Here is a 16,623-nt window from a genome sequence, read left to right as displayed (position 1 = left end):
TTTGGCAGCTGTGTGGATTTCAGTGGGTTTTATGATTTTCTGGATCAAAGCAAGCTCTGCCTTCTGGAGCAGAATTCTGCTTAAGGCAGTACCCAGCCAGGTGCGTCCGGATGCTCATGAGTCTCAGTGTTGTTTGTAGACACAATTCCTCTGGGTGTAAGAGGAACAGGTAGATAGGTAACAGGAGGTAGTGCATCAGATCACAAGTAGGGGTCATTATAGGGGAAGAGGATGGGAGTGAGTTTGCATGGAATTGGGATGAAATTAGATCCCTGGAGTTCCAGCCTTATTTTAACGCTGGAATAAAAGCTTGCAAGGGTCAAGTTGGTTTTGATGGCTGGCTGGTGGTGACGGGAGTTGTAGTCCAGAACATCTGGAGGGCACCAGGTTGGCAAAGGGAGCTGAGAATCAGCAGTTCTTGTTCTTGGAACATCAGTTGCAGGCAAGTTCAAGTTGGCAGCATGAGCTAGTCTACACTACTTCTGTTGTAACAAACGGACATGGACGGGGAGAGGCAGACTGGGATTAATGGCTGTTAAGAATATTCATCGGCAGAGCTCGCTTCTTGATTGATTGAATCAATGGAGAAAACCTAACTCTGGCATTGTGTGCCAAACATCCCAGCCTAAACAAGTGTCTTCAGCATAACTTTGAAGTAGGCTAGGCTGAGATGTGTAGTGACTTGCCCAAATCTCCACCATGCTCTAGGTTTAGCAAGAATTTGAACTTGGACACCACCATCAGTCCCTAATCCACAGTTATTAGCACTAGTCTCTGTTTTATGCCTTTTTGGGGGTGTTCGCTCTCTATGTATTAAAAAAAATGTAGTAATCGCATACTAAACTTGGAGTAGCTATGATGGGGAAACTGTGAGACAGATGGCACAATGTTCTTCACTGCATGGCTCTTGAACAACAGTTGTTTTTAAGTGCCCAGCATGTCCTGGGAATGTGTGGGCTTGACTCTGCATCGGCTCTTGGATGGGTTTGCAAGGGTGACATAGAAGAGGGCATTTCAGTGGGTACAGGGTTTTTATGCCTGCATGGCGGCTATCACCTGCCAAAACTCTTAAATGTCACTGGGACTGGTACATCCTTTGCCTCCACTGATGCTGTGATGATCCTGGAAAACATATCTTTTATTTGACTGTTGTATGTGGGAACCGTCAGTGGACCTCCATGCGGTCAGCCTTCCTTGAGCACTATGAGAAAAAACTGAATGGACTAAATGTTGCCCAGACTTGCCCATGTCCTTCTGACCCTCCCAAGCAAAGTCCCAAATTGCCATGCCTGTCTTTGGTTATGGAGAACAGCCAGTAGGGATGCTGGCTTCTTTATCAGCCTCTGCTCTGGGCCTTTAATAGTGAGTTGATGACGAAGATATTAACACAGGGACTCCAACTCTCATCAGCCCCAGACAGCAGGGCTAGTGGTGAGGGATGATGAATGAGAGTTGTAGTCCGGCAAACATCTGGTGGGCACCATGCTGGCAAACCCCCCCCCCCCCGTTTTCAGGTGTTTTTTTATCTTGGTATGTCTTAAAAGGCTTCATCTGCTGGTTTCCTAAAAGTAAAGCTGCAGTTAAAAGTAGAGGAGCAGTCAGGTCAGCCTGGCTTTTTTCAGGTCAGTTGTGATCCCTGCAGCTCCTAAAGTCTTTGAATAATTAAGAATGTCGCTTGGGAATATCATGAGGATTTTTCAATCCCTTTGGTTACACTGAATCTTCTTTCATCCTGATAATCAGCACCACTGGTTAGGACCAAACTGTGCTGCTTGGCTTTTCAAACTGTAAATAGCAGCTGGGGTGGAGTCAGAATGACAGCAAAGTGGGGAGGTGGGTTTAACACTTTCCTTACACTGAGATACTGCTCTTTTCCCCAAAGTTTTCTTTAGCACCAACTAGGAACTTGGGAGGGATTTTCATGGGTACAGATGGGGGATAGGGTTACCAAACACATACGCACTGCTGCTTCTACTTAAAGTTCTAAAAGGGAAATGTGTCACCAAGTTAAACATTTGTGGTTTTTTTTAATGTGGAGCTTTGCACTTGGGATGGGGCATGGCTGAGTAGTTGGACAAAAAAGATCCCAGCATCAATCCCCATCATCTCCTTCTTTAAAGGATCTCTGTAATGAGGAGAGGGAAGTCCACTAGGAATTGAGATGTATGTGCTGAGATGATGGCGTCCTTGGGATCCTGCGATTTTGAAAAGACTGGTTTCATAGATAAACCTCCTCCCAGAAGTTGGTTGAAAGGAAGCTGACAAACCCCGGCCAATAAGCCTTACTACATGTGATCCTGAGGCATTTGGCTTCCTATCTCTCTCAGAAACACAATATTTACATACAAGTTCTGGTTGGACGGTTGCTTAAAATTTTAGTTACAGGTAGGTAGCTGTGTTGGTCTGCTGCAGTCGAAACAAAATACCAATTAAGTTTGTTATTGGTATGAGCTTTTGTGTGCATGGACACTTCTTCAGATACAGTGGTACCTCAGGTTAAGTACTTAATTCGTTCCTGAGGTCCATTCTTAATCTGAAACTGTTCTTAACCTGAAGCACTACTTTAGCTAATGGGGCCTCCGACTGCTGCGCCGCCGGAGTACAATTTCTGTTCTCATCCTGAAGCAAAGTTCTTAACCCGAGGTACTATTTCTGGGTTAGCAGAGTCTGTAACCTGAAGCGTATGTAACCCGAGGTACCACTGTACTTAGTTGGTCTCTAAGGTGCTACTGGAAGGAATTTTTTTGTTTTGCTTAAAATTGGTTAGGCTCTCCTTGATACATTTCATCTCTCCTATCTCTTCTCCCTCTTGTTTTTCCAGGAACTGGACCATTTTGCTCTGCCAGCGATGTTCTCCCTGAATTCATGTAGAAGAGGTAAGAAGGTAGCTGGCCGGAATGGGGTGGGTCATGGAGGAATCACTATTTTTGATGACTAGGGGGGAAAGCTCTAGAACTGGTTCTCTTCTCAGTCACACCAGACCTTTGTGAGACTTGAGCTTCCCCCTGTGGCAGTGAATGAAATTTCCAGTCACTTTCTATTCACACTGGCTTCAGGTCCTCATGCTGAGCTTCTGACAGGGATGGGGAGTCCAGTGCCCTCCAGATATTGTTGAACTACAACTTCCAGAAGCCAGCATGGCCAATGTTCAGCGATGGTGGGAGTCTGAATCCAGCAACATCTGAAGAGCTTTAGGTTCCTCATCTTTGGCTTACAGCATTGGCTAGGACGTATTCAGATGTACTACCTAGAAAATGAGAAAGAAGTTGTGGGTCATTGTTGAGCTGAAAATCATCTCATGCCTTTGGCTATGAATTGGTCCATAATCCCAGGTGCGTTTTGCAGATGTTACATCAAGGCTCATTTCAACCAGGCACAACCAAAACATTTGTTACTGAAGCTGCCTGTGGGCATGTAATTGGCCTCTAGCTAATAATGACAAACATTCAACGATTCACATCTTTGCAGATCTCCAGTAGCTATTTCGATAGTGACCCTTTCCCTCTCTGCAATCATGCGGGTGGCATTCAACTGTCATGGCTTACCGTATATAGATCTCACATACCCTGCAAACCCAGTTTTCTGTCCATTCTAGCCTTTCCATTGGTTATCCACATTAGATTAGGCTTTGGTGTTCCCCACCCCCAATCCAATTTGAAATAGGAACGTTCCCCCTTTTTAAACCTCATATCCCTTTTTCTTAGTTGTGCTGCTTTGCACCACCTTAGTGAGTGCTGTCCTTGGTGTTGACAACATCTGTACAACATGTTCTCATCTTCTATCATGTTGTTTCTTTCCTCTTTTCCCTAACCAAACTCTCCATTTAGCTCATTACTAGTTTTCCACGTTAGTTGCTCCAGCCATCCGCCATCCTTGTTGTTCTTTCTGAGCTCCTGGCCGTTGATTTTAAAACGAGGTGCTCATGCAGGAATAAAGAATTCCTGGGATTGGCTGAAAGAGAGATGATTACTGTGTCCGCCCGGTGAAGTACTATTATCACCTTTGCAGCCCTTTGGCATAAAGACCCTGCAAATTTTCATCACCAAGAGCAATGAATTCAAGGATTCTTTTCCTAAACGCACACTTGGCTCACTTGTCAGGTGAGTTGGCACGATGATGACATTGGCAGTGGCCGAATCAACTGCAGAACTTGAAAAAGAGACCCCAAGCAGGGCAGGAGTCTTCAGAACAAGGCTAGTGGTTTGTCATGGACTCCATGGTGGTCCTGTGATGGGAGAGGAACACAGCAAAATTACCTTCCTGTCTGCATCAGAAAGACTCAACCATGGCTGGTTCCTTTGAGACAAGAGTGGCAAGTTATGCCTTTAGCCTGACCTGGCGAGCTGCAGGACAAAATGTAGAAATTAAATGCTGTTAAATGCTTTTATGTTGCTTAATAAAAAGTTTTGTGACTTCAAATAAGGAGACGGTTGACTTTTGGCATCTTTCCTACACGTTGCGTGCTCAGAGCTGCAAGCTTTTGTATAGCTGTCCGTGACAAACCACTAGCCAGACTCGTGTAGATGGTTGTCCATCATCTCACCTTTCTCCTTCAGCTCTCTGTTACTGTGCTCTAGCTCTCTCCTCTTCCTGTCAAAGATGGGGTTGCAGCTGCTATTCTTTTCACTGCTGTGTTTTACATACCTGGTTCCTTTCTCTAGAAATACTGTGGAGAGGGGGGGATCCTATTGGTCCATCCTTCCAACCCTGACAGCTGATCCATTTCATGTCCACAGCCTGCTCCCTCCCACTTCTCTCCCTCATATGCCATATTTCTTTAGCCTCACTCTTTGCTCTGTCTCCTTCCACAGACGCAGTTGCCCTCCTTATGTAATCCCTCAGGGATAGACCCACCATCTCTTCTCCTGCCCCTAGCAACCACCTGCTTTGGGAAGCTTTCTCACTCCTGCCCATTAGCCTTTCCTTCAGTTATTAGGCTGGAAGAAAGGGATTCGTTTGCTAGTGTGTGTGGTTGCCGCTGCCACCAAAGTACCTTTTTTATGGTGTCTGGGGTAAGCAGAAAAGTTCCTCTTTCATTTGTTACTAAGAGCACTAAGGTATAAACTGTCCATGTCACCTGAAAACAGCAATGAGAGCAGAAACACAAAAACCACCAAACATCCCCTACAGGTGCCGTTTCATCTGCACAGCTAGTCCACCCAGCATTGGCGGAACTGGATGACGCCCCTTGCAGCTGCACAAGGGAAGCATTGGTTTTCATGCAGCAGCAGCACTTCTGCCAGCATTTGCCAACCTGGTGCCTACCAGACGTTTTGCATCAGCCCCGTCGTTGTATGGCCTTGCTGACTGGGGCCAATGGCAGTTGTCTGCCAGATGTTTTGTACAAACCTGGTTGGCCAAGGCCAGCGTTCACACTCCTGGCAGCCAGGGCTATCTTAACTATATCCGGCGCTGTGGTGCAAAGCTCCTTCCCCCCCCCCCCCCCGTTTCCCAGAGTTGTCAACCTTTTATTAGGGAGGACGGGGCTGGGGGAGGCGGGCAGTGGCTGGAGGGCGGGGAAGAGGCGGAGGCTGGACACTTTGTGATGTGGTGGCCATGGCAGACAGAGGCTCCAGGCGCGGTGCTGCTTGGGCGTGGCATGGCGGGCGAGGGTGGCGAGCTGATGCCTGGAGGCCTCCACCTCTTCCCTGGCACCCTCCAGAACTTGGTGCCACGGCGCCCCGCACCACTAGCCTCTGTGGGTAAGACGCCCCTGCTGGCAGCATTAACCTGCTCCCCCAACCACATTTATTTGAAATCCAATTAAAGCTATTTCTTTAATTCAACAAAATTGATGCGCTTGATCCAGTGATACCAGCTTTTCAATGTCCGATTGTCACTGACACCCCTTGCCTCCTAGTGCCCCCTCCCTAGGTAATCCCTAGGTGTGCCCCCTCCTTTCCATTCCTGTGCAGTAAGGAGAAAGGTGTCTGGCTGCATAACAAGCCACCTTGTGACTACCCTAAAGCACTGGAATTCCTTGTGACTGCTCCCCCATGCTACTTTTCCAGACTCCCACTTGTGTACAGTGGTGCCTTGCAAGACGAAATTAATCCGTTCCGCGAGTCTCTTCGTCTAGCGGTTTTTTCGTCTTGCGAAGCACCCCTATTAGCAGCTTAGCAGATTAGCGCTATTAGCGGCTATTAGCGGCTTAGAAAAAAGGGGGGGAAGGGAAAAAACTCGCAAGACTCATAGGGAAGCAAGCCCATAGGGAAATTCGTCTTGCGAAGCACCTCAAAAGACAGAAAACCCTTTCGTCTAGCGAGTTTTTCGTCTTGCGAGGCATTCGTCTTGCGGGGCACCACTGTATTTCAACAAAACTCTGTGTTGGTTCTCCCTTCATGTGTGTTACACATAGCATTGTGTTCTTGTGCTGCGCACTTTGATGTGATACCTTATATCAGCTTGTGTGACTACAGTGGCACGGACTTCAGCATAGCCTTGCACCCACAGAGCAAGAGTGTGGTCATGACCCTGCCCTCCAATCCTTGCCCAGTGTCAGTAGGCAGTTGTCTGCTTCTCTCTGTCTGCAGGCTTCTTGCGCCGGGGTGGGACTTGATTTCCATATGTTGGCATTATTATACGAACTTAGTCATTAGCTTGACAAATAGCAGAACAGTGCATTGAGGCCATGTTAAGGTTGGGAAGCCTACATTCTTACATGTTACATTACCCTTGGATATGATAGGAGTTACTGTGTGTCATAGGGGACGCAGGTGGCGCTGTGGGTTAAAGCCTCAGCGCCTAGGGCTTGCCGATCGAAAGGTCGGCGGTTCGAATCCCTGCGGCGGGGTGCGCTCCCGCTGCTCAGTCCCAGTGCCTGCCAACCTAGCAGCTCGAAAGCACCTCCAGGTGCAAGTAGATAAATAGGGACCGCTTACCAGCGGGAAGGTAAACGGCGTTTCCGTGTGCGGCTCTGGCTCTGGCCAGAGCAGCGATGTCACGCTGGCCACGTGACCCGGAAGTGTCTCCGGACAGCGCTGGCCCCTGGCCTCTTAAGTGAGATGGGCGCACAACCCCAGAGTCTGTCAAGACTGGCCCGTACGGGCAGGGGTACCTTTACCTTTACCTTTACTGTGTGTCATAAGGAGCATTGTTCAAGCTTCCTTATGGGGGGGGGGTTGTCTTCATTACGGGTTTATTAGGCACACAGCAGGTAAGTTGAACTGGGCCATGGTCTCTTCATGTCTCCCGGCTTGGAAGAGCTGCTTGTGTACCCATGTTTATATCTTTTTTGCAAAGCACCGGCTCTTTATTTTAAACCAGTTTTTTTGTCTTATGAGCCAATCCTGTGAACTTTTGCTCTAGCAATGAAGCATTTTGGACCAAGGACAATTCCCACTGGATCAGTACCACCTTGCTTCTTGAAGCAAAGCTGTAGCATTCTGAGTTTTCCTGGGCTGTTTTGCAAGCCCCAGCATCATTTGCTACGTGCTGCCTTGATTACAAGGCAGCAGCACTGTGGACAGCCAATACATCAAGAAAACGGGCAGGCTTTGGCAGAGGCCATTTGTTCACAGAACTGTTGACCCACATTCAGCCTTTTCCTGTGGACCCAACCATGCCAGCAGAGCGGCAGCCATCTGAATTCTTGTACCTCTGCTGGCCTCTCTTGACAACCTTTGTTTCTTTTGTCTTTTTGAAAGCCCTGGCTATCTAAAGTGGTTGTGATCTGTGCAGTTTTTGAAAGAAAACCACGAGGCTTCCAGTTCCCTTCGGAGTAACACTTATGTTGTCATTTCAATAGCATAATGGGTGTTTTAAAATCCTAGAGGCCTGGAAAATTAGGGGGCTTCACCTTTTAGGCTGCAGGTATTGCAGCCCATTATGATGAGGACAGGGACGCGGGTGGCGCTGTGGGTTAAACCACAGAGCCTAGGGCTTGCCGATCAGAAGGTTGGCGGTTCGAATCCCTGTGACGGGGTGAGCTCCCGTTGCTCGGTCTCTGCTCCTGCCAACCTAGCAGTTCGAAAGTGCAAGTAGATCAATAGGTACCGCTCCGGCGGGAAGGTAAACGGCGTTTCCGTGTGCTGCTCTGGTTCGCCAGAAGCGGCTTAGTCATGCTGGCCACATGACCCGGAAGCTGTACGCCGGCTCCCTCCGCCAATAAAGCGAGATGAGCGCCGCAACCCCAGAGTGGGTCACGACTGAACCTAATGGTCAGGGGTCCCTTTACCTTTACTATGATGAGGACACCCACAAATAAGCCGGAAGAGATGGGTGAAGGCAGAGGTGAGGCTTGCTGGGCCCCCCAAAGCCGCTCCTCAGCTCTTTGCTTAAATCCGAGGGGGCAGCAAGCACGTCTCCCCTGGCTCCGGAGAGGAGGGTCGGGGGCTGGGGTCCTGCTGCTGGGTTGAGTCCGCTTGCCTGCCTGCCTGCCTGCCTGCCTGCCTTTGTGGCCTCCCTGCGCTTCACCCCGGCGCCCTGCAGGGGGCGCGGAAGGCGGAGGCGCCCCTCTGGGCTTTGTGCGCGTGCGCCCCGCTCCTGCGTCGCAGCCGGCGTGCGAGCGAGCGTGCCTCCTTCCAAGATGGCGGCGTCCAGCCGGCTCCTGCAGATGCTGCTCGACGGCGCCGCGGGGCCGCTGTGGCGAGCGAAGCCCGCGCTGCCTCGCTCCTTGCGGAGGGGCCTGTGCGAGCGCGCGGCCGGCGCGGAGCAGGCGCAGCAGGCGGAGGACGACGACGACGACGGAGGCGGCGGCGGCGACATGGGCCGCCAAGGTGAGCCGGCGCCGCCGGTTGCTGGCTGGCCTTAGGCCGGGTGGCGGCGGGCGGAAGGAGACTCTCCCCTCATGGAAGCGGGGTGGGGGGCTATGGGCGAGGGGCATGAGACCCCCCCCCGCGCCGGTGCTCCTGCTGGCCTTCCCCCCCCCCGGCCTTTTGAGGGCGCCTCTCCCGCCCGCGCGCCCGCGCCCCCGCGCTTGGAGGCGATGGGCGGCGCGCTTCTAACGGAGCTGGACGCGGTCAAGGTCACGCGCCGCACGTGCTCGCTTCCCCCCCCTTCCCCCGGCAAGCGAGAAATGAACCTTAAGGTGCGGGGGGGGCCGGCGGAGGGGCCTTAGCTTCGGCTTCCTAAAGCATGCGTAGGCAAACTAAGGCCCGGGGGCCGGATCCGGCCCGCCGACGGTCAGGGAATCAGCGTGTTTTGACATGAGTAGAATGTGTCTTTTTCTTTAAAATGCATCTCTGGGTGATTTGTGGGGCCTGCCTGGTGTTTTTACATGCGTAGAATGTGTGCTCCTATTTAAAATGCATCTCTGGGGTATTTGTGGGGCTTAGGAATTAGTTCATTTTTTTTTTCTTTTCCAAAATATGGTCCCAGCCCCCCACAAGGTTTGAGGGACAGTGGTCCGGCCCACGGCTGAAAAAGGTTGCTGACCCCTGGCCTAAAGGAAGCGAGGAGTTTCCCTAGGCGTTAGGCCCGCCCTAGAGGATGATTTCACTTGCAGTCTGTTCTAGAGCCCCCGAGCGCGCATGGGGGGGGTCTGGCTCAAAAGAGCATCCCATAAGCAGGAAGCACTCTTGGACTTTAGGGGGGCGAGGAGGATCAGGAAGGTGAGCAGACTTTCAGCTGGTATTGTCTTTTACTGGGGCCTCTGAACTCCGGAATTGGTTTTCAATGCCAAGTAACCTCCTAGAAGGCCAGGGTTGAAGCAATGGGATCTGTGCTACTGTTTAATTCACTCTGCTGCTTTGAGTAAATGTGATGCTGTGGTTTAGTGCGAAATCCTTGCAAATATTGGTTTAGCAGGTCTTTAGCAGCCCACCTTTTCTCTTAAGAAAGGGTAAGATGAGATTCTCTACCACTACAGCACACCAGTTAAAAGCACAAAGTGCATTTGCAAATATAAACAATGTCGGGCATGTTGTGGTGATCTCTGTGGTTGTGTTGGTCCATAAGGGAAACTCCAAAGTCCACAGTTGTGCAGAACGTTAATTATGATCAACCGACATGCCACAGAATTGTGGTGATCTCTGGAGTTCCCCAGAACTTTTTGTCGAGCAAGGAGGAATTAGGGGGAGGAGGAAACTTTTTATTAAAAAAAAAACTACTAACATTAGATGGAGGCCAGTCTGTAAACTCTGTTCCAACCTGGTAATTGTAGGCTGATTCCAAGCCAGACTTTTGAGTTCTCAGAGATGGGGAGCAACTAATAATTGTGGCTTCAAAGCCCAATACATGACACTTTTTCTGACGTGTTCTGCTGCCAGGTGATGGGCTGCTGGGTGCCTTGCCAGGGTGGATGCAGTTCCCTATCCTGATCTACAAGCTGACCTCTTGGCTACGCCATCAATCTATATATTTTTTTGTACTTTTTATCCTTGTTCCCCCCACCACCTGCTTTCTACAACATTGTGCCTGATGAAGGCTTTTAGAGAGCTCAAAAGCTTCCCACACCTTTGTTGGTCCCAGCTGTGGATTTTGAAGGTTGTTCTTGTATTTAAACCTAAATTGTGTCCAATGATTGGTTTTCTATTGAGAACTTCCAAGTTGGGAAATGACTTGAAATGAATGGCCCCATTGCGGAATTCTTAGTGGGAACTCTCTGCTCTTTGTCATGGTACCATATTTTATTTTTTTAAAAAGAAAACCCATAAGCTTCTGTTTTCTGGGAGTTTATGGGGTTGGCGCTGAAGGTACCATAGGGATATATCCATCTGTTTAAGCTCCACCTTCTCAAACCTTTTTTTATTCTGGATCTTTTCCTTCTTGCTTTCCTCTTAGATAGGACAATGCAAGGAGGTGAGTCAATTTCACTTTCACTTCTCCTTCCTTGGCAAGTCTAGCTGCTGCCGGTAGCCTGTGTGTGTGTGTGTGTGTGTGTGTGGAGGATTGATCTCTGCTATCTAGATATGGTTTCTATTGAGCTCTTATTGTGTGAACACTTTAAAGATGTTTTTGCTGTCTTCAGCTCAAACATCTGAGCTAGCTAAACGCTTGTGCAAGGTGGTTTGAGCATGTGGAGTTCTCAAAGCAGAAGGCCAGTTGATGCAATGCACCTTCACCACACATCAAAAGCTCACTGTACACCAGTGGTTTGTGTAAATCAGCCCCCAAGAGCAGCTAGCCCTGGGAGTTTTGATAAGACACCTCTTTCCTGGTGTCTTGAATCCTGGTAAATGGACCTCAAGGCTTAGTCTGCCGTCTGCAACATTGGACATTGCTGACCTCATATGGATGACAGATGCATTGCATGATTCATTTGTCTTGTGAAGTGTTCTCAGTTTGACAGGAGGTTAATTCTCCCATCCCACAATTTTCTTTCAGATTCAAGAGATTTACTGAAGGAATTTCCCCAGCCTAAAAATTTGCTCAACAGCGTCATTGGAAGAGCTCTTGGCATTTCCCATGCAAGAGACAAGCTGGTGTATATCCACACCAATGGGCCACGGAAAAAGGTGAACTGTCTGCAGCACCTAAAGCAATGGATGGAAGTGGCAGGGAAGCAAGTTCCTGCTCGGTGTTCGAAACTCCTATTGTTCTAGGCGCATTTTGCAACAGGGAATTTCATTAGTGCGAGCAGTTTCTGTGCTCTAGGCGCAGAACTGTGCCTAAGATTTCAGATTAAAACTGCAGAGTGGAAAGAAAGAAGGAATTTTCTCTGCCTCCCCACTTCAAGCCACTCTCTGAAGACCGGAGAAGAGACCCTGTTAAGAATATTAGGGGGGTGGGCAGGGGAAGGACCAGACCATGTGAACATAATATTTTAGCTCATTCATTTTCAGCTTGGTATTCTTGTTATTTAAAAAAGCGCACCTAGACATTCCATTATTGCGCCCATAATTTCGGTTTAAGGTGCCATTTAGCTCCTAGCTTTCCTTTGTGTGAGAGCTTCTTGTGGGCATAAGATTACGGGTTAACACACTTCCATAACAAGCATACATCATAACTCTAGCAAAAGATCCTAAACCCCTCAGCAGTGTGTATATGAACATACATGAGTGCTGGTGGTGCACAGGTAAGCCCAGGTACACACATGGTAACAGGAGGCTGAATCGGATGAGCGCCATGGACCTTCACAACTCTATAGTGCTGTGAAAATGTCTCTTAAGGTGAAGCTGCATGTGAGGAGAGCTGGTGCTTGCTGTGTTGACTGCTGTGCTCTGTTAAGAAGGCACAGGATTCTCAGAAGCTGCATATATGAGCAGTATGCCTGACCTCTTGCCTTCTTTGCCCTTCTGTAGAAAGTCACGCTGCTCATCAAGTGGCCAAAGAACGTGGAAGTGGAAGGCTACGGGACCAAAAAGATCGACGCTGAGCGGCAGGCTGCAGCCGCTGCTTGCCAGCTCTTCAAGGTGATCCGGGGGTTGGGGTTTGTTGTCAGGGGGGCATCCTTCATTTCCTGTCCCTGTCAAAGAGCATCCTCTCATGCACTCAGGCCTCACCCTGTGGCCAATTCTTGCTTTCATTTTGCCAGCAACATCCTTATATATACACAGACACCTAGTATGATTCCAAAGACCACTAGGAAGACTTGCCCTCTGGCTGCAGGGGGTTCCCTGAACTTTTTCCGCCGTTTTGGGCCTTCCATATCCAGAGCTAGGCAGTGGGCGGTGCTGTAGGATTAAATGGGCTTTTGAGAGGTGAGTTGCAGTAGGCAGTTTTGGATTTGCGTTCCTGTAATGGTAGCCGTCCCAAATTTGGGGGGTTCAGCAAGCCAGAAGTGGAAGAGGTGCTGGTCTGTTTGACACCCCACTCCCAAGTTACATTAGAGGAAGGCGGAAGTCTTGTTTCCCCACCAATGCTTCAAATCACATTCAGTGAGTGACAGTTGCTGTCAAAAACTAAGTCAAGCTTCCATGCTGGTCATGCGTGTCAAAGGCACAATTATTATTACTATTATTATTACACCCTTCATCTGCAGATCTCAGGGAGGTTCATGACATAAAAATTCAATATACGTTATAAAAGTGAGAACGAAAACAAACAAAACAATTCCCCCGTCCCCATGAATACATTTAAAAGGGATATAGGATATTAATTCTCATCCCAGGTGTCTCCAGCTTTCTCCTCTCCCTCTCCCCACCCCGTCCTATGGACTGCCATCGCCAGTGGCGTAGCGTGGGTTGTCAGCACCCGGGGCAAGGCAAGTAATTTGCACCCCCTAACCTGTGGATTTGCGCCCCCTAACCCATGGATTTGCGCCCCCTAACCCTAACCCTCAGATGTTGCGCCCGGTGCGGCCGGCCCCCCCTGCACCCCCCATGCTACGCCACTGGCCATTGCGCCTACAAATTTCTGTGCTGTTTGCAAATCCTGCACAGTATCCTACTTCTGGTGGTCTGCGTGTAAAAATGTGCATTAAATGAATGTGTATTATTAAAATCAAACAGCCAGCTCACAGATGTGCATTGTTGCACTATGGCAGCCTTCAGTAACCTCGTGCCTTCCGGGTTTTTCGATGGGGGGTTGTGGTCCAAAACATCACTGGCACCAGGTTGGCGAAGGCTGCAGCATCAGAAGGATATGTCAGCAATGGGATGCTAAAACCACGGTGAGCAAGAAACATGTGCCTTTTTTGTAAAGGGGAGTGGTTTTCAAATGAAGTTATTGATACTGGCATAAAAAGTTTATTTCCTCAAATGCTCCTGAACATTGCTGTTTTTACCTATGTCATCTTGAATCCATGTATCTGTATAAAACAGTGTGCCTTTGAAACTTGGCTTTCCATTGCTCCTCTCTTGCCCACGCACCCTTCCTGCTCCAGAGCCTGAAATGCCCCTCTGCCATGCTCTGGGTCCAGACCAGCCACCTTAACCTGGTGCCTTCCAGGTGTTTTGGACCGCAGCTCCCATTAGCCCAAGCATCCCATGGCTGTCCTGACCGCACCTGATGCTGATTGCAGCCTGAAAGAACTGCAGCATGCCAGTTTGTGGAAGGCTCTGCTAGTCAGCCATCTTACTCCCCTTCTCCTTGTCCTTGCTGAAATCTGAGAGATTGCATCCAGGCCACTCAACCATAGGCGCCCAGTTCGGTCCTTTGTTGCTCTCCCTGACATTGGCAGGTGAAAGAACCAGCTCGCAAGTGGTGAAAAAGACCTCTCTAGAGGGCTGCAGTTGCTGGTCATTGGGGCAGTAATGGGCTAGGTGAACAAAGAAGTCCGGCTTCTTTCTGACGCAGCTTTGAGTGGTTCAAAACACCCTTTTCTTCCCCCCCTTCCAGACACCTTGACCGCCTTTCCTTTCCTCTGCGCAGGGCTGGGGTCTGCTGGGTCCCCGAAACGAGCTCTTTGATGCCGCAAAATACCGCATCCTTGCTGAGCAGCTGGGCTGCCCCGATGAGCGGTGGTACTCAGAGGGCAGCCGGTGGCGCTCCAAGTCCGGGCCGTCTCTGGCCGACCTCTCGACCTGCTGGAGGAGGATGGAGCCTAGCGAACCCATCCAGTCCCTGGAGCACAACAGGCTCCCCAAACCCATCCGGAAGGAGGAGCTGGAAGAAGGGGAGCTGGAAGAGGGGGAGCTGGAGGAAGGGGAGCTGGAGGAAGACACCATCGACGTCTCCGATTACCTGTCCATGGCGCATCCAGGGGCCCGCACCCCACCCAGAGACATGAGGTAGGAGAACCCCTGAGCCCTGAAGTCCATGGGCCTTTCATGCATTCTGGACTCACAGCTGCCCATGGAGGCGCAGGTCAATTCAGTGTCCAGGGCAGCTGTCTACCAGCTCCATCTGATACGCAGAATGAGACCCTGCCTGCCCACAGACTGTCTCACCAGAGTGGTACATGCTCTGGTTATCTCTCGCTTGAACTACTGCAATGTGCTCTATGTGGGGCTACCTTTGAAGGTGACCCGGAAACGATAACTAATCCAGAATGCAGTAGCTAGACTGGTGACTGGGAGTGGCTGCCAGTATGTTTCCAAGCTCAATTCAAAGTATTGGTGCAGACCTTTAAAGCCCTAAACGGCCTCGGTCCAGTATATCTGAAGGAGCGTCTCCACCCCCATTGTTCTGCCCGGACACTGAGGTCCAGCGCCGAGGGCCTTCTGGCGGTTCCCTCCCTGCGAGAAGCCAAGTTGCAGGGAACCAGGCAGAGGGCCTTCTCGGTGGTGGCACCCGCCCTGTCAGATGCCCTCCCACCAGATGTCAAAGTGAAAAACAACTACCAGACATCTGAAGGCAGCCCTGTTTAGGGAAGCTTTTAATGTTTAACAGGTTATTGTATTTTGGTGTTCTGTTGGAAGCCGCCCAGAGTGGCTGGGGAAACCTAGCCAGATGGGTGGGGTATTAATAATAATAAATTATTATTATTATTATTATTATTATTAATATGCACACGTGGCATCAGCATGGGATCAGGCCTTTGTGTCCTGGCATGGCCCCCGAGACAGCGTTGGATGATGCCCTTGGAAGGATCTTTAGAGAGTTCTCCAGGCTCTTTCTTAGCTGTATTTACACTCTGCCAGATTTTGGGGGGGTGGGGCTCAAAGTAGTTTACAAAAGGAAAGATAGAATAAAATTACCAAGAAGTAAAATTAACAGCAATAATTTAGGACTTCGGAAAAGTTAAAATAGCAGTCGATTAAAAACAGGTTAATGCTCGCATCACTTTCCCGAATATCTGGGTAGGCCTGCCTAAACAGGAGTTTTTAGCAGGTGCCGAAAAAAGTACAGTGAAGGCTCCTGCCTGGTATCAATAGGCAGGGAGTTCCAAAGTGCGGGTGCCGCTATACTAAAAGATCGAGTTCTTACAGATGCGGAATGGGCATTTTACGGCATCTGTAGTAGTGCCAGTTCTGCCAATCACAGCAGGAAGACGATCTCAAGAGGTGAACTGGTCCCACAGTTGTTAAGGGCTTTATATGCTAAGTGTAGCACTTTGAACCTGAGCTGGTAGCAAATCAACAACTGTTGCAGCTCTGTAATTCCACCAGTCCATAGTGTATTCGTTTTACATGTGTGTGCCTAATCCTCAGGTGACATGAGGAGCAGTGAGTTTACCGCCCCCTTCCTGCGTGCCTCACCTGCTGGTCTGAGCCGTGCTTCTGCCTGCCTGCAAATGCAGCCTCCTCCTTCCCCTTCCTACTCTGGTGTGGTGTGGGGAGGGAGGGAGGGAGGAGTGATCCTGGCCACGTTCTGGAATGCCACGGGGGTTCTGGAGCCAGTGTGATGCAAACAATTTCCAGAGCACCGAACAGCGTTGCCTTTGGGAGCAAGAAGCATCTCCTAGTTCACCAATCCTGCTCAAACGTGTCTCCATCTGTTAGGAATGTCAGCTCTCCTGTTTTAGGTTTTTTAGAGGCTAGTGGGGAAGAAACGGAGGTCTTTTCCTGGTAGCCACGTAAAGAAAACGGAAAGCCAGGAAGACACGTTTCTGCCTTGGCAGTGGGGTGTCCAAGTGTGGCTGTCCATGGTCAGGCAGAGGGCACCCTGTTTTTTGTGGCTTCTAGCCCCCCTCAAATTCTACTTCCCCCCTGTATCAGTGTCCTGAACGCATACTCCAAGCCATACTTGGCAGTCCATAATAAAACGGGGGAATAATCTCTTTGATGCACCGTTGCATAAATCCTGTGTCTCCCAGCCGCTCTTTAGTGGGTGGGCAGGTGTAGCTCTGAAGGCAAGACGGATGTCAGGTGATGGAGGCCACATGGCAACCTTTAGAACGAGAGGATCTAGCAGCCGCCT

The 16,623-nt window shown here is 49.7% G+C and overlaps 1 protein-coding gene and 2 long non-coding RNA genes across 6 annotated transcripts in view; 1 reads left to right on the top strand and 2 right to left on the bottom strand.

The window, feature by feature from the left end:
* DHX30 (DExH-box helicase 30) overlaps window positions 1–16,623 on the top strand; it is a 32,897-nt gene that overhangs the window by 1,116 nt on the left and 15,158 nt on the right. Inside the window, exons 2-6 of one of the 4 annotated variants that reach the window (XM_079996426.1) lie at window positions 2,822–2,876; window positions 10,723–10,740; window positions 11,266–11,396; window positions 12,183–12,293; window positions 14,194–14,552. In XM_079996426.1, the coding sequence (XP_079852552.1) occupies window positions 2,849–2,876; window positions 10,723–10,740; window positions 11,266–11,396; window positions 12,183–12,293; window positions 14,194–14,552 (647 nt within the window). In that variant the 5' untranslated portion in view covers window positions 2,822–2,848. Of the gene's footprint in view, window positions 1–2,821; window positions 2,877–8,515; window positions 8,718–10,722; window positions 10,741–11,265; window positions 11,397–12,182; window positions 12,294–14,193; window positions 14,553–16,623 lie in introns of those variants that run through there. The other 3 variants (XM_079996425.1, XM_079996428.1, XM_079996427.1) reach the window with 3 other exon arrangements.
* Window positions 2,728–16,579, bottom strand: LOC307199315. Its single transcript, XR_013831860.1, has 2 exons — window positions 15,963–16,579; window positions 2,728–3,247 (listed from the first exon to the last, which is right to left on the bottom strand). It is a non-coding gene; the product is annotated as an uncharacterized lncRNA (long non-coding RNA).
* Window positions 12,831–14,185, bottom strand: LOC307199366. Its single transcript, XR_013831932.1, has 3 exons — window positions 13,757–14,185; window positions 13,215–13,377; window positions 12,831–13,037 (listed from the first exon to the last, which is right to left on the bottom strand). It is a non-coding gene; the product is annotated as an uncharacterized lncRNA (long non-coding RNA).

This window comes from Podarcis cretensis (genome assembly GCF_951804945.1).
Source record: "Podarcis cretensis genome assembly, chromosome: 12".
NCBI lineage: Eukaryota > Metazoa > Chordata > Lepidosauria > Squamata > Lacertidae > Podarcis > Podarcis cretensis.
The sequence above is the reverse complement of the archived record's forward strand: the minus strand, read 5'-3'. Positions and strand labels throughout refer to the sequence as shown.